This window comes from Carya illinoinensis, chromosome 10, assembly GCF_018687715.1.
Source record: "Carya illinoinensis cultivar Pawnee chromosome 10, C.illinoinensisPawnee_v1, whole genome shotgun sequence".
NCBI lineage: Eukaryota > Viridiplantae > Streptophyta > Magnoliopsida > Fagales > Juglandaceae > Carya > Carya illinoinensis.
Genome location: NC_056761.1, coordinates 4444399 through 4470468, shown reverse-complemented (window position 1 = coordinate 4470468; position 26070 = coordinate 4444399). Strand labels below are relative to the sequence as shown.

General features: G+C 34.1%; 1 protein-coding gene across 5 annotated transcripts; it reads right to left on the bottom strand.

Annotated features, from left to right (window-relative positions):
* Positions 1-8139: 8139 nt before the first annotated feature.
* Positions 8140-25031, bottom strand: LOC122279763. Of its 5 annotated transcripts, none has more exons than XM_043090580.1 (14): positions 24752-25030; positions 23478-24016; positions 23364-23398; positions 23180-23258; positions 22969-23047; positions 21077-21246; positions 20007-20063; positions 19396-19555; positions 18467-18686; positions 18131-18247; positions 16667-16756; positions 9994-10119; positions 9761-9812; positions 8140-8813 (listed from the first exon to the last, which is right to left on the bottom strand). In XM_043090580.1, the coding sequence occupies exons 2-14, from the start codon at positions 23988-23990 to the stop codon at positions 8661-8663; spliced, it is 1851 nt and encodes a 616-aa protein (XP_042946514.1). In that variant the 5' UTR covers positions 23991-24016; positions 24752-25030; the 3' UTR covers positions 8140-8660. The 5 variants fall into 5 exon arrangements, 4 of the variants coding, with proteins under 4 accessions (XP_042946514.1, XP_042946513.1, XP_042946510.1 ...); XM_043090579.1 differs by having other exon boundaries at positions 23478-24104; positions 24730-25029; XM_043090576.1 differs by having other exon boundaries at positions 23478-24104; positions 24752-25029.
* Between the last annotated feature and the right edge of the window lie 1039 nt (positions 25032-26070).

The window sequence follows — 26070 nt, the reverse complement described above, 5'->3', positions numbered from 1 at the left end:
TGAGAGTGGGGGTGGGATAAATAGGGCGTGCGGTGAGGGGGTGAGGAACCGCGTTGTTTCGTGAGGGACACGCGTCAGCTTTTGCGACACAGAGCGGTAAACCATGTACTTGGGCTAACTAGCTAAGCTACCTAGCTAATTCACTAGTGCTGGATAAGAGACCGTTTGGATGGTAATAAATAATAGAAAAATTTAATTATATTTTAAATTTTTATCATTACAAAATATTATTATAATCCATTTAATAATCTGAATGTGTAGTTTACATTTGAAAAAAAATATAATTACAACAATAACTATGTATTAATATTTATATTAATTTAATATAAGTAGTTAAAAAATTAATTTTATTAAAAAAATATTAATTTAAATTTTAAATATAAAATAATTAATATTAATACGTTAGTTTATTTGTATATAAAAATCTCTTACATTTATATCTTAGACTTTGGAAAGGTTTTTGTCAGTCACGGGTGGTCAGCAGCAAGAACTGTTGATGTCACGCAGGTTTATCATTGCTATTTTATTAGGATAAATGATATTTACCGTCGTGATTGTGTAAACGATGTGTAATTATTTTAAAAAAAATAAATTAATATAAGACCCACATGAAAAAAAATTAATTTTTTAATCGTAGACTCTACTCTTTTTCAAAATAATTATACATCATTTATAATTTCACGACTGTATGTAATATTACTCTTCTATTATTTGGGACTTTTTTTTTTTTTTTAATTAATTGTTTTGTTATGAATAATCTTATCCCATCATGCACTGCTGATTGCATAATGCTACCGATCGAGTGTAAGCGTGTAGGCTCCACTCTTGCGGTGCATTTTTTTGCTGTTGTGCACGCGTTGGACAATAAAAGAAGACACGGGAATGATAGGTATGTGTTTCAAAAATTTTGTTTACTCGTTTTGAAAATTCGTTGGTTTGTTATTAAAAAGTTAATATTTTTATATAAATTTTATATTTATTATTATTTTTTTAAATGAGTGTGCAATGTTTATATACTTAATTATTAAAAATATTATTATTCAAAAAGATAAATGGTACTGCCGGTAGGACTCTATGTTCTCAAAGTTTTGTTTAATCAACTATAAATAAAAGTTTTATTAAAAAAAAAATGTTTTGTTCTTTAAGATAAATGCTTTGAGTTGAAAACAACATTTTGTGAGTTGGATCGCATGTGTTGACTCGTGACTTGACCGAGTCAACTCTATTTATAAACTTATCGTTCCATGGAGTGTAATTTGGTCAAGCCGCATTCACACATGCATCCAAGTTAACTTATTTTATGTTCTTCCCTTTGTTTTTTTCGCCAAAACGATTGATTCCAAATAACTGTTACGCCTCGGTGTGGATAGTGTAATTAATCTAGCCATATGATAGTTAAAAGACTCATAAATATTATTAAAATGGATAAAATATACTAGATCTATAGTGTTTTCTAAATCCAGTCCAAGGTAAGAGATCTTATCATAAAAAAAAGAGAGAGAGAGAGAGAGAAGGAGGGGACAAAAGGATGAGGGAAGACAAAGGCTCATAGGAAAAATAGAAGATATGATATAAATAAGAAAGGATGAGACATAAAGGAAGAAGAGTCAGAAGATAAAAGAGGATGAAACTAGATAATTTGAGGGACTTTTCGGCCATGTTTCTCCTTGAGGGCTTCTTTAACCTCATAGTAAGAACTCTAGCGATGAGATATTCATCATAATATAAACATTCGATATTTATTATATAATGAGAATTAGAGGTTATGAAAAATTGTAAAATAAGTATATAATAATAAATTCTCCTCTCAAACGATTTATAGACATAAATAATATGCGAAGCATTTAAATTTATGTGTCACATTTTTTTTATTTTTTTTATATTTATTTTCTATTCACTGTCATAAATTTATGCATCGACACTCTACGGCTGCACTAAATTACCGACAAGGCTCCATACAGCACTAACTGGCCGGGGTCCAAATCGTCACGGTAGGTTTTTTCTCACATTCTGATGTATTGACCTATTTTTAAGCGTTAATAATTATATTATTTTTAAAATGAGATGGAAAAAAGAATATTGATGGCACATATGAAAAGGATTTAATTGAAAAGGGCAGAAAAGAAAACTTGTAGGGAAATCTACCCAATCAAAGAGAAAGAACGATGGTCCTTCAGGATAAGGCTTACACAATACTCTAGAAGGAAATAAATAAATAAAGTAAAGGAAATTAAAATAAATAAATAAATAAAAGAATACGCAAGCGGTGATATAAGGGATGACGTGGCATGACAAAGAGGTGACGCGGACTGATGTGGGCTTCTTTGTATTTTTTTTTTTTTTCAAATTTATTTTAAAAAATATGGATAGGCTCTGAGATGACTGCTGATGCTTACACCGAAAGTTGTGTGGCTCCCCACCCGACTCAGCTACGCTACTGTCTCTGCCTTTTTGGCTCTGCTGCGTCTCAGGGCTCCGAGCACTCCGATGCTCTGTAATACAATTTTTTTTTAAATATAAAAAAAATAATATCAAAATTGTCTTTTTATAAATATTATACTCTTATCTTTTATTTTATATTTTGTAATATGAACTCATTAAATATAAAAAACTATTTGTTATTATAAATATTTTAAATTAATATTTTCTCCTGTTATTAATTTTTTATTAGAGAAAAAATATTAAAAAATATAATATTGAAATAATATGAAAAAAATAAATTAATGTGTGATATATTGTAAAAATTAATATATAAAATAAAAAATAAAATTTGATTAAATATTTTAAAATATAAGATAAAATTTCATTGAGAGTTCTATGTTGTAAAGGCTTTTATCTTATTTTTTATATTAATTTTTATTTTTATCTTATGACCCAGCAGAGCCAAAAAGGCTGAGCTAATTATATGGTTGAAAGGAAGAAACTTGCTGATCATCGCGATTCGTGATCCGTGATCCGTGAAAGGAGAGCTTAAGGTCTGTTTAGTTAAATAGAAGAGATGGGATGGGATGTTTTAAATAGTAATAAATAAAATATTATTATAATATAATTTTTTAATATTATTTTTATATTGAGACTAAAAATTTAAATTATTTATTATATTTTATATGAAAATTTGAAAAAATTGTAATAATGAGTTGAGATGAGATGAAATAAAATTTTTAATTTTATATAACTAATTCGAGTAGTAAGATTATCAAATTATTATAAGTAAAATAAATAAATAAAATAAATATATTAAAATAATTTTATAATTTAATAAATTATATCAAATTAAAAAATTATATTTATATAATGTATTTATGCCTAAACTTATTATTCAATTATCATCATCATAACGTACGGTAATGACTAGGTCAAAGTACGCAATTACATTTTCAAGATTGAAAGCCCAATTAAAAATAAAAATCACCAGCTTGTTTTAAATTCCCTAGCTATAGTGCCTAAAAAAAAAAAACCCTAGCTGTAGATTTCTGTCATGCATCATGTTCAAAATAACAATATAGAAAGCCCATTTATTGGGATGTTTTTAATATTTAAAATATAATAACTTTAATTTCATATACCTTATTAATACATGATGTGGTATTGATTATTATTATTTTAGCTTTAAAAAAATTATATTTTTAACTTGATGTGGGTACTATTAATTATTAATTTCTCATTTTCTAGAAAAATTAATTAATTCAATAATTGACGCATAATATGATCATATCAATATAATGAAATAAGATGAAGATAGAATGCATTTCAATTGATAATATAACTATTTAAAATTCTAATAAATAAAGTAGCTTGAAATTTTCATGAGCATTTTCGCATATGTTTCGTTGTATAAGGAAGAAAAGAGAAAATATCATAGTTTTAAGAAACAAATTGAAAATGGCATCGATCAAATAAACAAATGGTAAAGATTATTACAAGAAAGAAAATGCTTTGGCCATGGTGGGGGCCACCGTTGTTTTTTTTTTCTTTTTTTTAATGATTAAGAATTTTTTTTAATATTATTATAAATTTTTTATATATTTTTAAAATATTAAAAAATATTAAAAATTAATTTAAAAGTAAAATTATTTTTCTTAACGGTATCTTCCAACTGTGCCTTTATCACTATCTTGGCATCTTTACAAGAAAGTGACGCTAGTTTGCTTCCCTGACCCTAAACGTACTGCTTAGCATAAATTTTATTTATTTTTAGATATATTCAAATATTTTCTTAAAATAAAAAATATATCAATATATTTAAAATTATTTATTTATTTATTAAATAAAAAATATATATATATAAATGATTAAAAAAAAAAAACCACTTAGACAACATAAATACCTTTGATAGCATTTTACTTCGGAGGAAGACTGGAACTACTACTCATAAAAAGTGAAACTTGATTTGAATCGATCGGCGAGATGATCATCGTGGTTCACGCAGTGCAAATGATAATAACAAGAGAAAAAAAAAAAAAAAACATAAAGAGATAAACCTATGCAATCAGTGCAATGCAAGCATGGCGGCATTACGGCCCCGGTGGCGGCTGCTTTGGTACGGATTCTCCGAAGTCATATCGGGTGACTCATCCTCCGTACAATTTTTAAAATAATATTTTAAAATTAAGATATTTTTTAGAAAATGACGTTATTGTAATGGATTTTTTTTTTTTATCAAAATATTCTTTTTCTAAAATATAAAGTGGGTAAAGAATTATAAAAAAATTATTTATTTATAATTTTTTTAAATAGAGAGAGATATATTAACGCCACGTATGTATGGGACATGTATGTCTTTTTTTTTTTTGTTTGTTTATTAGTAACATGTAAACTGTTGTTGGCTTAAGCCTTAATTAGGCAGGCTGATGTTTGATATTTGTTTGGTAATATACATACTCAATCAATTCAGAGGCTGTCTGGAGCCCTCTTCAATTCCCGATAGCAACCGTCCAATTCTGTATTGCATGCGCGCCACAATTTAGATGAGATTCCCTTTTTATGTCCAATCACGTATTCAATTATTCGAATTTTGGACTTCAAAAGCGCGCGCGCGCGCGCGTGTGTTTATAAGAGACGTAAATACTTAGAATTAGCCATGGACGGTACTCAAAACCACTCCCACGTAAGGACAGTCTGTACAGATAAGGGCTTTGGCGATCAAAGCTTTGCAAATTAAGACACCTATCCATGGTACGTAATCTGTTTAGGTGTTGTTTGGTGGGTAGGATTTTCATGTCCGGGATAAGTTTGGCCACGCCTTTCCTTTTGGCTTTCATATCTGTCAGTTGATTGCAGTTGATAGAATGCCACGGCCACCGGCAACATTAAATTCTGAGAATGACCTGTGTTGTCTGTCCATTTGGGTTTGGTCAACTCCCACCCTTATCTGCTTATTCGCCTGTCACTGTATTTTTGGCTGCTTACTTTCCGGCCCCATAATTACATCTAACTAGTCGTCCGTCCACCTGTGTATAGACTATCATCATGTATGATATGGAAAACGTTTTTTTTTTCAAACTTAGCCAAGTATAGGGAGAACTTTCAAATGTTTGGACTCATATCAATAGAAAGAAATTGGTGAAATCATGCAATGAAGAACTTAAACGAGAGAAATCCATCATTTTGCCAATGACCGTACGTGCTCCTTAAAACAATCCGAAAATGGTAACCATCGCAAACGCAATAATAAATGCTATCGTACACTCTTTAAATGTAGATTGTAATATAAATTTAAGTAAATTTATCTTTAAAATTTTTTAAAATTATAAAAATATTTTTTTTAAAATAATAATTTTTATCATTTAATAAATTATCTGCATATATAGTCTTTAAATAGAGATGATAAATAAAATTTTTTAAATAAATAAATCACATATTATTAGTGTGTAGTGTAAACAATGATTCACAAGAAATTTTCAACAAATTAACCCCAAAGATTACAAGTCAATGGTCACAATCATGGGACCAAATAAACCCATTCGCTCGGCACCACGTTAACTCAAAAAACCGCCCTACCGTACAATTGGCATGGTCATAAGTCTTGGATTTTTTAGGCATAAATCACGTTAAACTGAAGACTAAATATATGCAGGGTCTTTAGGTATAATTTGTTTTGAACATTTATAGATGAGTTGAGATAAAAGTTAAAAATTAAATAAAATATTATTAGAATATATTTTTTAATATTATTTTTATTTTGAGATTTGAAAATATTAAATTTTTTATTTTATTTTATATAAAAATTTAATAAAGTTGTAATGATGAGATGAAATGGTTATGAAAACAAATGAGGTGACTCATCACATTCTCTTAAAAAATTGGACAAATTTGAAATCTATATGATTTTTTTTTTTTTTTAATAGTGAGCCATATTTTTTTTATAAGAAAGTAAGTGAATTTTGTACATTCTAGAAATGTAAGTAAGTTTATCTCTTTCATTTTAGGACTCAAACTATTAATTTTGTTTTGAACCAAAAAATAGATGGGAGATATACAAGCACTACTTCACGTCACATGAAAGCTTTGCTTTCACATGCAATATTAATACTAGGTTAGTAACTAGGAGCAGAGTAGATGAGAAATGATAATTGTAGTCATGATAAAATGTATAAATGTCGTGTAATTATTTTAAAAAAAGAACATTGTATATAACAACATGATACTTACATACTACATAATTATATATAACATTATTTATAAATAGACTCACTATAATTTTAGTTGAGAAATGTTTTAACTCATCTCCTTTGCATCTTTTAACTATTGTGAACATCAAGATCGTGCATTTGGTTCCAGCTTGTTTTTGGCTTTAATATCCCAAAAGAGAGACAGGATTTGAAAAGAAACTAAAAGTGCAAAATATTCTGTATTAAAAGTTGATGCCAAAGGAAGAAAGGACATTGGATTTGCTTGCGTTCTACACAAGAAAAGTATATCTTACGAAGATATAAAAAAATTGATGAACACGTACGGGGATAAAGAAAAAGATAAAGAGGAACTCACTCCCACTCATTTCATTCCCTTTCTTTTAAATTACCTCTGGAAAATGGGGTCCTTCTGTCTTCTCTTTTAGGTGCAAAAGTCTCCTCATTGTCACCTTCAGAACATGTTAAAAGAAGTAAATCCCAGGATATGCGTTTGAAAGTGAATTCTTGGTGGGAAAAAGAAGAGTTTTGCTGGGTACAAACACATTTTTTATACCAATTTGCATATCGATAATCTTTTTTATTTAAAAAGATATAAAAAAAATATTGAAAAAGAGAAGAAAATCTCCTATCTAATAAAAATTATTACCATTTTCAATTTATATCATTTCGTTAAGCCAAGTAGTACATGAAGTGTGCTTGCAAGAAGATTTTATAATCTTTTTTATTTAAAAAAATATTGAAAAAAAGAAGAAAATCTCCTATCTAATAAAAATTATTACAATTTTCAATTTACATCATTTCGTTAAGCCAAGTACTATATGCTTGCAAGAAGATTTTTCTGATTTTTAAACTTCATATATACATAATAAAAAAGGGAGGTATTTTAGAATACCTCATGGTTTCAAACTCTCTCTCGTTTCTCTCTCTCACCAGCTCTCGAACCCATGCCATGAAACTCGAAACAAGTATTCAAGTCACGAAGTCCAGGCAGAGCCAGTGATTGAAACTTGCCAAGTCTTTTATATATCACTATACCCTGTCGGGTCGTACTTCCAGGAATATCCATATCAATCAATGTATAGTGTAGTCGGTTTTCTAGCAATTATTTTTTTTCGTAGAGTTTTTTGGGCTATATTTATTTTGATAATTGATAGAATAACAATAACAATAACAAATAATATTTACAGTCATAAAATACACAAATGATGGACAATCTCTTTATAAAAAATAGATAAATATTAGACACATGAAAAAAAATTAATTTTTTAATATTACATCTCTCTTTTTTAAAATAACTGCACATTACTTACACACTCTATAACTGTATATAACATTGCTCAAACTTTAAAATCATTGATTTGTCTTAACCCTAACAATACCGACGATATACTAACCTAAATTTGCTCAAGATTTCCTTGCAATTAAGGTTTCTTGGGGATCGTTCGGGAGTATACCGGGTGCTTTGGTTCCTATAACAGGCAGATCCACCATAAACCATAAGACAGTGTTGCAGCAAACAATAAACCGATTCAATTTTGAGGGAACGTGAAAAGGATCGAAATGCTCAATGAATAAATCAAATATTTAGACTAGCCCTTCAAGAATCATCTAAGCTGCTATTTGAATTCTAATTTCCAACACCTATATGAAGATAAAACATAAAGCTTTGTTAAAGCAAGGACATACTAATTACTAAATGCCATTTCATTTTCCTTCCTTTTCTATCTGCCCAATAAGCAACATGCAAACTACAGGCTTAGTTCCCCACAAAATTTCGCCTAATTGGCAGTTCGATGTAGACCACACGCTTGGAGCATCAATGAAACTCCCATCTTACAAAAAGGAAATCCTTGTAGTCTTTTCCTTTAGCAACTCATAGATTTGCAGAATACTGGAAGGGCAGACACTCTTCTACATATTGATAAGATCTGGAATGCTCAGAGACGGACAAGAAAAATGCAGTACACACCTGCCTCCACTTCGCTGATTACAACAGTACCAAAAAACGAAGTTTAAAACATTACGATGTCAATCTGCATCACCGAGTCCATCACTCCCGTCCCCTTTCTTGGATATAGGTGCGAAATGGGAGCCGACTTTCTTAGTTTGTAAAGCAATTTCAGCATTTTTCCGCAATACCGCACCCGGTGATGGGTATGGACGCTGTTGAAAGAGAGGACCCTGAAACACATTAAATGATTACTGTTAAACCTAAAGCATGAGACACCATTAGGAAGCTCTGATGGTAAACTTCAAATTGTAAAACAAACTTCTCACAGTAATCTGTTTTTTCATTTGTCTTGTGTATGGGCATTGGGCACATTGTCTCTTCAGCCCTTTTTGGGGTTGACAATTTTTTTTTTTTCGTGTTGTGGTGTGTGTGTGTGGTTGGGGGGGGGGGGGGGGGGGGGGGGTGAGTGGCATTCCTGAAACGGCAGCAGAGCCATAATTTTATCTTTTGGAGGGTCTCCGCCAAGGTCTGAAGTCCCTGATCGGTTCTCAATACAACTATATCTAAAATGTGTTATTGAATAGGTACAAGTGCTTTTGGCACTGTTGCACGACATTGAATAGAGCTAACATGCATTGTATGCAAAACACTAGTGCAGTTGCAGAACTGCAAACCCTTGATCAACTAAAAAGTAACAGCCATCCTAGGTTTTGCAAGCCAACATCATGAAATACTGAAAACACAGCTCATAGTAATGTTCTTATTTTCCACCTTGTACCCTCTCAACAAGGTATAACCTAGTCACGGTCAGGTTAGCAACAATAGTAAAGCCCACAGCCACCGAACCTAGTCAGGGTTGCATAGCCAAACCAAGAGAATAAAAGTGCCAAGAAGTTCCAGTTTAGAATGGAGTTCTTGTCACTCTTCCTTCATGTAGAGAGACAAAGATTTCAGTACCTTCTCGGCAATATGTTTGTCATATGCATGAAGATGGGCCATATATATATACATATATATATGAAGATACCACCAGACCAAACTCAAGTCTTAATGCTAGTTACCATATTTAAGGAAGCAACATGTTCCCTTTTTGATAAACGGCTCTATCTCTAGTAAATCAAATAAAAGAGAGAAGGAAAGGAAAAGAAAATCATCAAACCAAACACAATTAACATACTGTAGCAGTTGTATCAGCTGCCCGTGGCTGCACTCCTTTTAGGCCTACAACCCTGAAAAATCAACAAAAGATGATATTAACCATTCAAGCCCTCACGGGTCATGCCAAATATACTGCCATTCAGGTACAGGTATAACAGATTGTTTTTGGCGCCCGGTGGATTTGGAGGGGTGGGGTGGGGGGAAGGAGGGGCTGTTTATACCAGAAAACATTTATTGAATACATAAACATACCAGCCACCACGAGGAGCATCAGAATAAGAGCTTGGGTCCATGGGATCCAACTCATCATCCTCAGTATAATCACGTTTCCTGCTTCCTTTTCTATTTCCTTTTCCTACTGGAGGTTTCCCATTGGACCTGGAAACCCAAAGTGAGATCAATCAACAAACCCTCTTTCTTATATTTATATATATGAAAAAAGGGGCCGAAGCAGTAATTTTGTTACAAGGAAAAGAAGACAAAAAAAAAAAAAAAAACTGTGTCCCCATTGCCCTCCACAATCAAACATCATGGTGAAAACGAGGTAAAATGAGATACAAAGTAATATCTAGCTTAGAATTTCATTCCAAAATGGAATTAACACTTAAAATTTGTCGAATAATAACTTATCTGTGGGGAATTAAATTGCTTAAACAATATTTTCTCTTCTTCACACGTGTGCCCGACTGTTGATCTCAATAATTGGAGCCAACATGTGAAATTTTAACTTTTTAAATAGAAGGTAGAGTGGAGACAAGGTTCTACTTCAGGATACTGTACAATAATATCAAAATAAAAATGCTAATTAATATTATTTAACCATTATTGTTGCAAAGTCTGAATCAATATTTCAAAATCCAGCTCAACCATTATTCAGACAGAAAAATCTGGTTGTAAACTATTCTCCGCACCAATACGAGCACTCATCCAATGTGATTGGTCAGAAAGTCAGACTTTAATGAAAATTGTATCAATTTAAATTTTGAATATTGTTAGAATATACTGTCTATAATGAGTTTGTATAAGGGTATATGGGTCTCTTGTATTTAGGGTATATATATACTTGTGTGTACACTGTGAATAATAAGATATACAAAGTATTATTTCATAAAATCTCGTCTACATGGTATCAGAGTGCGATTCTCACGAATCTGAGTTCTGTATGGGTTGAGAGTGTTTTTCGGGTGTAGTTTGTGAGCTCACCGTGTTCCCCGGCGTGTTTCCGTGTGGTTTCCGTGCTCGCCAGCGCCGTGTGGTGGTTGAAACACTTTCCTGCATCATCTCCGGTACTGGACACCGGGGGTCAACTCGCCGGCAGTTTCTGTTGGTACCGCACCTTCTTGCCGTCGTCTTCAGCCGCCGGAAGGGGTCACCGTCGCCGATCCAGTAGCGTTTGGTTGCAGGTAAGCTCATATTCCAGTTCTGAAGTAGGCATAACCTTGAACCTGTATAAGGTTTTATTCCAGATTGGAATAAAACGCGTTTGGTAACACGGATAGCTTAAACCTATCCTGGTTAGGATAGGCTTATCCGAGAAAGATCCAAACGAGTCAGACCCGGATCCGATCCGAGACAGGTTCATACCGACCGAAACAGACCCGATACCGGCCGATACAGAGCCAATTTCGGCCGATACATCCCGGTTCCGGCCACTTTCAGGCCGATACATACCGGTTCAGAACCGGTACAACACCTTTTTGACCGGTTCAGACTTGTTTCACCTGATACAGGCCCGAGATTTGGGTTTTTTAATCTGGATTTCTACTTTTCCAGATTGTATTTTCCAGTTTTTCGTCCATATTTCATGTTTTTTGTGTGAAATCTTTGTTTCTAAGTGGATTGTTGTGATATCTTGGTATCTTTTCCATGGCAACTAAATTTGCGTCAATGTCACTTGCACCAAATATTAGTATGCCTATGATTTCGGTGAAGTTAAATGGAAAGAATTACATGTTGTTGAAATGTTTTTGAAAGGCAAGGGTCTTCGTCGTACTCATCTGATTGATCAAATTCCTGCTTCGACTAGTTCTACATTTGCTCAATGGGAGCAGGAAGATGCTCAAATATTATCTCTGATGTTGACTGGTATTGAACCTAGTATCTGCTCAAATTTAATACATTTTGACACTGCTCAAGAGGTGTGGGGGCATCTCAAACAGATGTATTCAGGTGCTGGAAACATAACTCGTATTTATGAGTTGTGTAAACAATTCTTCGTGTTGGAACAGAATGCTTTGGGCCTAGAAGAATATTATTCTCAAGTAATGGGCATATGTGAAGAACTCAAAATGTATCAACCCGTCACTTCTGATGTTCCAAGTATGCTAAAACAACGAGAAGATTTTAATATTGTTTGCTTTCTTGTTGGGTTAAAACCGAAGTATGAGTCAGTGCGTTTTCAAATTTTGGCAAGTCCACAGCTTCCCTCATTTCCTGATGTATTCTCCCGACTTCAGCGAGCTACATTGTCTTCTGATCAGAGTAATGAGAGATCTGCTTTAACTGCTTCCTATGTTGCCCCTGCTGGGTGTGGGGGTCGGAGTGGTAGAGGTGCACGTGGGGGTGCACGTGGGGGAAGAGATAATCACACTCGAGGTCGTGAATTTTGTAAGTGCACCCATTGTGGTCGCACTAACCACTCAGTGGATTATTGTTGGGATCTACATGGTAGACCATCTGGGTCTGCTAATCAAGCCACTTTCCAAGATGATCCACAGTCAACAAGCTCCAACCGATCTTCAGATATGATTAGTATATCAAAGGATGAGTATGAGCGATTTTTGGGTCACACAGGGGCTTCATCTTCCACAGCTACTCTTACCCACTCAGGTATAGCATCCGCATGTCGTCTCATCCACTCAAGGTCCATGGATCATTGATTTAAGAGCTAATGAACATTTGACCGATTTGTCTTCTGCCCTAAGTTAAATACTGTACCTTCTGTAAAAAGTGTCACTCTTGCTAATGGTTCTCTTGCTAAAGTTATTGGCATTGGATCCACTAAACTCACTGACTCCATATCATTGTCATCTGTCCTACATGCTCCAAGTTTTCCTTTTAGTTTGTTGTCTATTAGTAAGATTACTCAAAATCTACAATGTTCAGTAACCTTTTATCCCTCTTCATGTGTTTTTCAGGATCTCAAGACGGGGAACAAGATTGGTATGGGGCATGAAGCTGGTGGTCTGTATTACCTTGATGTTCAACAGTCACCCACTCGAGCCCTTACAACCCCTTCATCATCTGCTTTTGAATGGCATTGTCGCCTAGGTCACCCCTCACTTTCTCTTTTGAAGTGTCAAATTAGGAACTTGGGAAGTGTGTCCATTTTCTTGTGAAGCGTGTCAACTTAGTAAACATCATCGTGTGTCTTTTGTTCCTCATATTGATAAACGAGCATCGAGTCCTTTTGAATTGGTTCACTCTGATATATGGGGACCAATCAACATTGAATCAAACAAGTTTCAATATTTTGTTACATTTGTTGATGACTACTCTCGTGTGACATGGTTGTTTTTTATGAAGGCTAGATCTGAACTTCCTTCCATATTTCAAGTGTTCTGGAAACAAATTAAAACTCAATTTAACAAGAAGGCTCAGATTTTGCATTATCAAGAGAATATCTATCTAGTGCCTTTGCTACTTACCTAAGTGACAAAGGAATTGTTCATCAAACATCATGTTCATATACACCCCAACAGAATGGGGTGGCTGAACGCAAAAACCGGTATTTGTTAGATGTAACCTGAGCACTATTGCTACATATGCATGTTCCTAAACGGTTTTGGAGTGATGGTGTTCTTACTGCTTGTCATCTTATTAATCGTATGCCTTCATCAGTTCTTAATGGTTCATCTCCCTTCTCCGTCTTGTTTCCATCATCTTCACCTTTTTCTCTTCCGCCAAAAATCTTTGGATGTGTTTGCTTTGTTCATAACCTTGGTCCAGGCTTTGATAAACTTGACCCCCGTTCTACCAAGTGTCTCTTTGTTGGTTATTCCCAGACTCAAAAAGGATATCGCTGCTATAGTCCTGCTCTTAGATGCTATTTCACGAGTGCTGATGTTACCTTCTTTGAGTCCATACCCTATTTTTCAAATACATCTTCAAGTGTTGAGTGTGATCCTCTACCATTACCTACTCTTACATTATCTCCCTCAGACTCACCCAACCTTACCCAACCTTTCCCAGTTCTTTACAGGTTTACTCACGTCGCTTGCGGCCGCCGGCTCCCATGCCCCAACCAGTCGTGCCTCCATCTTCAGATCCTGAGTTGTCCAATACTTCGGACTCTCTGCCTATTGCTCTTCGCAAAGGTAAACGTTCTTGTGTTACTCAACATCCTATTAGTCAATTTGTTTCATATCATGCCTTATCCCCTTCATTCTCATGTTTTACATCTCAAGTTTCAAAACTCTCTATTCCTAAGACTCTTCAAGATGCATTATCTGATCCGGGATGGAGGACAGCTATGGAAAATGAAATGGATGTTCTTCATCATAACGGCACATGAGATCTTGTTCCATTACCACCTAGTAAACAACTTGTTGGCTGTAAATTGGTATACACTATCAAATTTCATCCTAATGGTTCTGTAGAACGTCTGAAAACCCGCTTGGTTGCAAAGGGCTACACTCAAACCTATGGCATTGACTACGAAGAGACATTCTCTCCAGTTGCCAAAATCTCTTTTGTTCGAGTGCTAATCTCTCTTGCTGCTAATTTAGACTGGCCCTTATTTAAGCTGGATGTAAAAAATGCATTCCTCCATGGCGACTTGCATGAGGAAGTTTATATGGAGCAACCACCTGGGTTTGTTGCTCAGGGGGAGTATCGAGGTACTATATGCAGGTTGAAAAATGAATTATACGGTTTGAAACAATCTCCTCGAGCATGGTTTGGAAGGTTCTCTGATGCTGTATTGACATTTGGTCTTCACAGATGCCAAACAGATCACTCGGTATTTCACTTGTATAGTGATGCAGGTCACATTTTGTTGGTTGTATACATGGATGATATTGTAATTACTGGGAGTGACTCTGCTGGAATTATTAGACTAAAACAATTTTTACATGATCAGTTTCAAACGAAAGATTTGGGCAAGCTTAGATATTTCCTTGGAATTGAAGTCAGTAGATCTAAAGAGGGCATCAACCTATCTCAGAGGAAATATGTACTTGATCTTTTGGAAGAAACCAGCATGTTGGGTGCATGACCTATTGACACCCCTATGGATCCCAATCGTAAATTCTTGAAAGAAGAATGGGAGTTGTTTAGAGATCCAGGTATGTATCAAAGACTTGTTGGGAAATTGAACTATCTTACCATCACTAGACCAGACATCTCTTATGCAGTGAGTGTACTGAGTCAATTTTTACAAACGCCTAGGATCTCACATTGGGATGCTGTAATTCATATTCTTCGTTATCTCAAGCGAGCATTTGGCCTTGGAATACTCTATCGATCAAATGGATATCTTAGAGTTGAAGCATTTTCAGATGCTGATTGGGCAGGATCTCCTTCAGATAGAAGATCTACTACGGGATATTGTACCTTTGTAGGAGGTAACTTGGTTACATGGAAGAGTAAGAAACAAACAGTAGTAGCTCGTTCTAGTGCGGAAGCTGAATACAGGGCAATGGCACATACTACTAGTGAGCTGACATGGTTACAACACTTTCTTCAAGAGATTGGGTTTCCAGCTTCTATCCCTCTCCAGCTATTTTGTGATAATCAAGATGCACTGCATATTGCCTCTAACCCTGTGTTTCATGAGAGGACTAAACATATAGAGATTGATTGTCACTTCATTCGAGATAAGATACTAAGTGGTGACATTGCTACACCTTTTGTGAAGTCCGCAGATCAACTTGCAGATGTGTTTACTAAATCCTTGTGTTGGAGTCAATTAAAACCTATTTGTTTCAAGCTGGGTTTATATGATGTATATGCCCCAGCTTGAGGGGGAGTGTTAGAATATACTGTCTATAATGAGTTTGTATAAGGGTATATGGGTCTCTTGTATTTAGGGTATATATATACTTGTGTGTACACTATGAATAATAAGATATACAAAGTATTATTTCATCAAATCTCATCTACAAATATGAAGGCAGTAGCATTAGTACACAGATCGGTACACGAATTAGCTTATACATAGTAAAACTCTATTCAGACTATACAAATTTGGGTGAAAACAGCAATCTAATTCACAATTGGTTTTTCTAAATGTACTCTCTTTAAAAAAAAAAAAAAAGTTACAAAGTTCAGTGAATTATGGAAAGAGTACTATTTTCAGTCTCTCTCTGATGGCTTATAACATTTGCTAAAGACAAAGCAGTCAATAGTTAGTAGAATTGTTCAAACGAAAAAATCCACTCTGTTTTGGCCAGAAATTTCCTAGAATAACTAAACTCCACCAAAGCAGAGGATGGGTTTCCCAGACTCTATGGCCCGGGAGAGGGTTGTAAACCCGAGAGTATGATATTCTAGGCAGCATGAGATCTCTGTCGACAAAGATATGACTAATCTTTCTACAGAACAAATATTAAGTAATGCTAGATACAGTCTTAGGATATGCAAGCTCCGCACACTCCCTTTGAAAAATAGTGGGGCCCATCATTAAACATGATGTACATTGTCGTATACTTCTCGTGTTGAGTGAATCTTAATATTGAGTTTCTTATCATAACATAATTGGAGCTCAAATAAAATCATAATTACATGGTTCCACAAACAGCCATGTGAAGTAGCAAAGCTTCCTGGTATCTCAACTGGGTTTCATCCCCACATAGGGACGAGGTGGAAAGCGCACTCATAAGATCAAATGTGCTAGATATGTATGTAACCTACTGACAAAAGCATATATTAACACATAAAATAGCAAGCCCCTGGAATTAACTAAACTCCACATGAGATATAGTACCTTTGTTTAGAAGCCTTTTTGTCAGAATCTTCTTTGGTGCTTGCAGAATTACTGCAAGACAAGTGCTGGCATTGTGGAAGATTGAGAACTCTACATTCGATGAAGTAAATAAAATAAGAAAAAGTATCAGTGAGCTTTGCATAATAACTGATGAGATTTCTTGCATAAGATCCAACAATCAAGAGCTAATGAATGAAGTTATAAAAAAAATGAAGTCAATATACTGCTCATCTATATAAGAAAGAAACAGCAACAATAATTATTGCCAGCCCATTTTGGTAGCAAGGACACTTCTTTCTGTGAGTTTTACAAATGTCCAATTCTTACATGCCTGGAGGTTAGCATACTGCATAGGCATTTGAATAGAATAATGTTAGATATAGTCATAGAGTGTGCAAACCTCGCGCATTCCCTTTGAAAAAAATGGGGTCCATCATTAAAAAAAATAATTTTTTTTTTTTTCATGTGGGTCCCAAATTTATCCAATTTTTTCAAAAGAAGTGCACGGGACTTGCAAATATCATTTCTCATCCAACTATGACACCCCAACATGTCTCTATTCTTGCAACATAGCAAATTTGCAATGTTTCTTCACAGAAAAGAGGCTTCTAATGGCCACGCACTATTATGCCATTCACTGGGAAGATCATGAAATCACCTTCCTAGCAGACGTGGTTTTAACATTGGAAAAAAAATCATAGATAAAAACCAGATATCTCTGCTGGATACTGCAATACTATTTACATATGGTTGCATGCTTTGATATGATCGCAATAATTGCAGTGGGACTTAACCCAGCACCTTACGGCACGAGCTGACAACGTTTCCCTCTTTAAAGAGAATTCAAGGATGTCAAGTCCTGGTAAAGACGTTCCAGTACTCTTCCTGTATATTTGAGCATTCTTCTTTTATTGTGCAATTTATTTTTCATTTATCCAAAAAGAAAACTCAACTTAACTAAACCTAATCACAGTTAAACTAGGGCCACGTTTATGGGTCCCCTCCAACTAATCAATTTCAACTGAGCTATCTTATGAACATTTGGTCCCACGGAGCAAAACTGGTCTAATCTTGTTTTTCCCTTTGAATTTAATAGGTATCTATAATAGAAATCTATTACAATGTTAAACCTTAAGGGCCCAAATCAAGACAAAAAGATTGGTAAACTTCTTCTAAGCTTGCCTTTCTCCATCCCATGACTCACTTTTCTTAGCACTCATACCTATTTCGCATGCAGACATTTTAAGTTAAGAAAAAACTAGGAAGACTTTTGTTTTTTGTTTTTTTAAGGTAATCAAAGATTGGACGGAAACCTAGGAAGAATTAGAGGTTTTCCTAAACTAACATTTTTATTAAGTGCAATCCATGCGATGATTCTACATTCAATAGCTTGAACTAACAAACTAAGGGCAAAATAAGAAAATCCAACAACAGATCTCTCGTGAAAAATAGGTATCATCCTACCTTGTGCAATGATTGCAGTAACCCCACATCTGCACAAGGCCTACTCCCCAACCACCGCACCCCATGCACTTCATAAGCTCAGATGATTGATCATTCCAATTCGAATTAGCTGCATTTCTGGTGACATTTTGTGAGGCAAAATTAATGTAGTATGCAAGAATTAAAACCAATAAGAAGCGATAACAAAAAGAAAAGAAAAGAAGAGAACACCCCAACTTCAAACCACTGCATCCCAAGGACTGAATATACAATTTAACCTTTAGCTAACACTAACAAACTGCAACTAAAAAGTAAATTCAGTCTAGATTGCCAATGAACAACAGGTATATCATATACCCAATGCAATGACTGCAGTAACCCGATGTCCGGACAAGGCCTGCTCCACAGCCACCACATCCAAAGCATCTATTTTGTTGGGATGATTGATCGTCCTGCTTTGCATCAGGGGCACTTCTGGGGACTGTGCTGTCAGGATGTTGCAAAGAAACCTGCAGTGATGAATCAGGACGCTCCCATTGTGATATGTGGGTCTTTGTATTGTAATAATATTTATGACCTGCATAGAGATCATGAAGTTTAAGTATGAAGGAAAATAGAAGAGATTGAGCACAATATGAATTATCATGGTTTTCTTTCATGGTGTCGACAACCAGTAACAGGTTTCAATTCCACAACTTGTGGAATTCCAACAATGCATGCAGTTAAAGAAATAAGGTACAGCCTTGAAATTGTTACTCCCGGGTTAATGGCTTCATGAGTGGGTAACGGAACTTTGAACAATGGATCTCTGTTGTGACTTGCACTGAACAATTAGAGAGTATGGGCACATGTATCAAGTTTACTTTGTAAAAACACTGGTCAAGCACAAACTACTAGGAAAACTATAAGGGCATGGGCACCATAAATCAAATTTACTTTCTGTTAAGACTAGTCAAGCATGAACTACTAAAACTATCTTTCAAAATATTTGGCCAATAAAATCCCAAGCTCCTTTATTTAAGAAAAAGAAAATGAGTGAGAGAAAGAGTCTCAAGGCAAGAAACAAAATTGTTAGACAATTTCTAGCAATTTAGAAACAGCTGAAACTTTTACATAATGTTTGCATTATGCATTTCTTCCTTCCTATTCACATTACATATGTTAAAAACATATTTTTTTTATAAGTAAAATTTTTATTAATATTAACAGGTGTCGCCAAGTACACTGGATATGCACATATATGTGAAAAACATTGTAGGCTGGTATGCACATGAAGTATTTTATACCTGTTGTTTCATCCAAAGCCTCTACCCAACCCTCTGGAATAGATAAAGGCGATGTATGTTGTCTAATAGGAGGTGTTTCAACAGGCTTTTCCCACTGACTCTTCCCAGTACTGTTATTGTAATAATATGAAGCACCACTAGCAGGGTCTTTTGCCTCCACCTACAGGTATTCCTATAAGTTAGTAGCAGGAAAAAAACAAAAAACCCATAATAAGAAATTAGATTACAACTTCACCATTTGGAAAATGTAAACACAGCATCATCTGGGCATGAAGTATTTTTACCCTCATAGCAAAAAATTTGCTACCTTGACATCACATTATTCCCCCACAAAACTTGGAACTGAGCCAATTAGTAAAGTTCATGTGAGAGAAAACTGTTGCAACAAAGCATGCACTCATGCACACATGATCAAGCATCTTAAGTCTTCAATTTAAACATTCTTTTAGAAGGAAAAAATCATTATTATAAGATTTCACATGACTACAAGCAAATCTTGACATTTATTATAGGAATATTTGGACAATAACCCCCCAACCAAATGGCACCTAAAAGAAAATGATGGAAAAAAAGGAAAAATTGAAAAGATACATATGGCATTTGATACATACCCATCCGGAAGGCAACTTTCCATTATCCACAAGTTGAGTTGAACCAGTTTCCGACTTCTGAAGTTTAGAACAAAATGCAAACCGTTAAGGAGGAAATGTTTTATACATGGAGTAGACCAAAGTGAACACCTAGTTACAATTTAGGATCTAGAAAAAAGATACAAGGAAATCATGAACACTAGTCCCATTGAATACAATAGTTGAAGCCCATAGAAATAAAGTGTGGAGTTAAGGAACAAATGTTGATGAGCTGAAAACGAAAAATTGTGAAGAAATCATGTTTTAGTGGTCTGTTTAATCACACATCAGCTTGATATGAGCAAAAGCACCAAGGGCAAAATTGAAGTTGCTGCTTCCTATCAAAATGTTATTAATGGCACTGAAGTGCCAACGACAAATCAGAAGACCACAAAAACCACAAATGACGTTTCTATCAATTCAAAAAGTATGGCATTGAAGCCATGAATTGGAGACAGATTACCATGGAATATACCACAAAGTCATCCGAAAACAAACAACAGAAATATTACCCTATTATTCAATCTTTTTAATTTTGATGAGATAAATTGGCACGAATCAGGCATCCTCTCTCTCTCTCTCTCTCCAGCAAGAACTATTAACTTAAATTATAAGAAGACTCTTTTTGGTTACTGAGAAGATTTTTGGATTTTGAAGGATGGCAAGTTCCTTATCATTCTCATCTCCTTCCCCACTGCTTGTACCTCTGCCGTCATAATGGTTATTATTGCTATTTTACTGTTGGAAAAGTCTCATAAGGTCTTGTTTGCCTATGATATTAAAAGTCAGGGATCACATGCAGATGCTGCAGTTGTGACATGTTTTGATTAACTTTGATGGCTTATTTTGATAATATGGAAAATTTGACACTCAAAATTTGACACATTCAAGCGGAAAATTGACAATTCCATGAAAGCTAAAGATGTTAAAGTCTAAAAACCCATGCAGAATAAGTGGAAAATTGCAACGCATACAGAATAGGTCCACATTCATGAGAAAGTTAAGGAGTTCTCCCACCACTAGATAGATAAACTAGCAGAATTGATACTTACTGGAGAGCCTTTTTCGGTATCTTCTTTAAGAATACCCCTTGCTCTCAACTTCTGCTTAAGGTACTCAGGCAATTCGCTAGATTTACTGGGGTTATCAGTATTAGGCTTTGGAGCACCATAATAAGCACCTCCACCCGGTACACCATACCCGTTTCCAATTTCTAAATTACCTGACATCAAAGCACCAGTAGCAAAATTTTAAAAAACAAGCCTCAGATTCAGTATCAGCTAAATCTCAAAAAAAAAAATGATAACTAAGATGTTTATTGAGTTACTAAAATTTCAAATCTGGAATTGCATTTTGAAGAATGATGCATAGAATCAAAATCCCTTTTTTTCTAAGTTCAAACCAACTAATGATTTAGATGTTACATAAAAAGGAGTCCATTTGAGCTGACAGAGGAGTAATTATCGTTTTGTTGATGCAAGCAGTAACATGAGGCTTTTGATGATATCAACATATTTTCTAGATGTAATTGCATTGCATACTTCAACCTACTTTAGGTTGCCTAAATGGGGATCAGGAACACAAATGAGAATTAGGCATTTATAGCAAAGAAGCTGGATTGATCCCAAAAGGAAATATTGGAGGGAGAGCATTCAAATCAGATGAACAGAAAAAAGGTATAGTTCACAAACATTGCACCGTTTTTTCTTTATTGTTCTTTCTTTCCAAGAAAATTACTACATTTATGGCAACTAATTGTATAAGCTCATGACCCCCTCCCAGCCAAATGTCATTCTTGTAGGACCTTGTAACGCCCCAATAGAAGGCTCAAACTATATGACTTATACTCTAAAAAGATTAGTCAATGATACAATTGGACCCTTATTGGAACCTTATAAGAGCAAGAACTTCTCATTTCCAAGTAATGTGGGATCTCATACACCACCTATTCTTATCCTTATCATATGGGGTATCACAATCTTCTTTTAAATTCCCGATGTCCTCATTAGGCCCTTCTGTCGTAAGTGGCATGGCTCAATTTCCACATTTCTGGTTGGGATAAGCTCTGACACTATTTGTAACGCCACAATGGAAGACCCAAATTATATTACCTATACTCCATAGGACTAGTCAATGATATAATTGGAGCCTCATTGAAACCTTATAAAAAGCAAGAACTTCTCATTCCAAAGCAATATGGGATCTTATACACCACCTACCCTTATCCTTATCATATAGGGTATCACAATCTTATAAACAGTAAGAACTTTTCATCTCCAAGAAATGTGGGATCTTATACACTACCTATCATTATCCTTATCATATGGAGTATCAAAATCCCTCCTTTTAAATTCCCGACATTCTCATCAGGCCTGTCCATTGTAGGTGGCATGGCTTAAATTCCACATTTCTGGTTGGAATAGGCTCTGATACCATTTGTAACGTACCAATAGAAGGCCCAAATCACATGGCCTATACTTCAAAATGACTAATCAATAATACAATTGAAGCCACATTGGAACCTTATAAAGAGTAAGAACTTTTCCTTCCCAAGCAATATGGAATCACATACACCACTTACCATTATCCTTATCATATGAGGCATCACAACCTTAGACAAATCCATTCCTACAATTTTCTGTTGTCTTATAAAAAATAAAAAATAAAAATTATTGTCTTGCCACATTTATCGATCATATTATTAGGAAGAATAACAACCAACAAGTATTGCTTTTTTTTTTTTAATGAATTAAACAAGTATCGCTTCTTACTGCAAAGAAACTGTTAAGAGCCTCTTTACACGATCCTATAGGCTTATAGTAGAGTTTCCTCTTATAAAATTAACTAAGAACATATGATCACTAATATGGTTACCTCTTAAAAGTGAAAGATGTCAAAGATATAACAGTATTCATATATGAGAAAGAAGGAACTAACCACCAACCTTCTTCATGTACGGTAGACTTCCCCCGCTTTAAAGCCATTTCAGCACGATGTTGCGAAGTCATCTTCAAGAGATGTTCCTGCAAGAAAAGTCATAAATAGAATGTGCAAGCTGATAAAAATTGGGGAATAAGAAGTGGTCTACATAGAATTTGTCATTTAAAACAACAGAAAATTTAGAGTAGCCCCACTTAGATTTGCAGATTTCATACCTTTAGAGCATTGGGGTCACGACGTTCAGAAAAAATGTCTTTACCATCCTCAGAAGGTCCACTGAAGCCTCTTGCTTCTCTGAAATTATAAATCATGCATATCTAAGCGTCATATGATTTTCTATCTCCAACATTTCTGAATTCAAGAACAGAGGGTATTTTGATTGGATGAATTAACACAAACCTGTGATGTTGTATGATGTTTTGGGTGGCGATTTCCTGTTAATCCAAAGAAAGACAAAATTCATATATAAGGAAATGGAGTTATGTAAGCAGACCCTATAGATCAGAAGGCTACCTGCTCACGCAAAACAGCATCCTGAGCAGCAGTTTCAATGTCCCTGTCATTTTCAGCATGAAGTCTGGAGTAGGCAGTAGAATCATTACTATTTCCATTAGAATGGCCCTTTTGTTGAGGTATTGTACCATCTTTATGCTGGGGAATTTTCTCAACTGCTGTGTCTTGGTCTTGTGGTTGCTGTGCAATGAGGTCAGCGCCTTGTTGGGTTAAACTCGATTGAAGAGCATTGTCAGTTTCAGAGTTTTGGGGAATTTGACCTGAAAAATCAGGAGCATTTGGAGAAAAATTGTATTGAGTTGATGGACTATTATGGAGATATGAGCCTTGAGTAAGAGTGAAGGTAGAATTAGAAGAAGGGAAGAGGTAATTTCCAGAATAGTTAGGGTGATACTGAGGTCTGACGGTAATATCACCATGTTGAGGAGGGAATGGGACTGATGGAACCGCAGAAGAATAGTTTGGCAAGAAATTGACACCAGGAGGAAGTGGTTGGTCTTGGGAATTATCCATAGTCGATACTTATTTGGCCAGAATGTCTACAATAAAACGAATAAGAAGCGGCAAATAAATGGGATAAAATGTAAACGAAGTAGATTAGACTTAAAAATCCCAACTCTTCTTCACCTGCATCAGAATTTTACTAAAAATGTAAGCATTTAGTGACTGAAACTTAACTAGTCAATAGATTTGAAGAAAAAGCTCCCCGAATGTAAATCACAACATTACAACAAAAAAATCAAGCATTTCTTTAAAAAAGCATTTGAAACATTCAAACATTCAGCAGAATCTCAAGGAGCAAAACAAATTAGCACAAATACGACATCAGATGGTTCGATCGTCAAGTATATAAATATGGAAACAAGTAACTAACTAACTAGCAAACAAATCTTCGTAGTTTTGAAAATGCATAATATCTTAAGTTCTTAGCTTTTGATTAACATATTGTTCGTTGATCAGCACACATCTCATGAACGTTTCGTAGCTTTGAGATTTAGGCGAATAACTGAAAATCCAGGCAGAGAAACTCCAAATTAATTTCCGGAAAATCATAAACATCTCCCCCCCCCCCCCCCCCCCCCCAAGAAAAAACAAAACAAAACAAAAAAAAAAAATTCAATTAAAAAGTACTACCCAAAAAAAAACTTATTACTCCAATGATTCGAAAACTTCTCAGCTGCTTGAACTGTGTAAGCTTTGATCAGTGTTAATTATTTCAACCAATCTCAGGGCGGGTTGCGAGATCACGTACCGAAAAGGGTAAATTCACAAACCTGAAGCCAAGATTATATAGATATCCCAATAAATTTCCGGAGTCGGTCGGTCCTGGGGGAACTCCCGACTGTAGAGACAGTAGCCTTTTGCATCAACAAGGGTCGTACGAAGTCGGTTTCTTACGAGAAAGTTCGAATTTTATTTAACGACTTGGGAACGAATGGGGCTCATCTACCGGCGATCCTTATCTTTTTAGGTTAATTATTAATCTCTTTCCGAGCACAGACATTATTTAGATTTATAAGAAGAATTTTGGAAATTATTCGTCTAAAGATCAGAATGGAAACATATTTACCTTTGGGAAATCAGTGAACTGGATACGAGTTCGAGATATTTAAACCAAAATTTTTTTTAAATAAATAAAAAATAAAAAATTTCTATACACTATATTATTATTATAATTTTATTTTATTATATAAAATATTATATATTTATTATGATTAAATAATTTTTTTATTTAATAATAAAAAATATATCATATCTTATATGATATAATAAAAATGAGATGGTAACGTAATATATATCATTAAAATAATTATTTAAGTCTTACAAAATTAATCAATATTTAATTTGTGGTTATGTTAAGGTAAAGTCAAGGAAGCAACTCTGAAAGAAAAAAAGGGATAAAAAAAATAAAAATAAAGAAACAAATGAAGCAACCTCTGAAATATAAATAGAAATATTCACAAAAATAATTGAGACAAAATATCATACTGCAAAATAATAGTAAGAGCATGATTTGACTCTCATTTAAGACTTCTTTTTAAAAGTATCTATTCCTTTTCTTATCAATTTTAAAAATTCTTATCTTTAAATGTTGTGCAATTGTAGTACATTTTTATTAAAAAAAATCTATAATTAAAAATTAATTATTTTATATAAATATATTTTTATTATTTTTTTAAAAAATACATGACATTTATGTATTTTTATAACTATAAATATTATTATTATTATTATTTTGTTAATTAATATTATTGCAATCTCATTCACGGCATTTTATTTCATCCAAGCCCCACTCCAAATTAGAAAAAAATAATTGATATGGGGTTGAGAAAAAAGGATTAATTTTAGAATTTTTAAAAAAAATTTTAAATATTATAAAATAAGAAATTTGATAAATTAATAGCATGATTATATTATAGGTTGATTTGAATTAGAAATAAAATGAGATAATTTTTGATAAAATATATAAATTAAATAAAATATTATTATTATTTTAAAATTAAAAAATTAAATTATTTATTATATTTTATATAAAACTTTAAAATAACTATAATAATAAAATCAAATCAAATAAAACACTTCTCCACTCTCC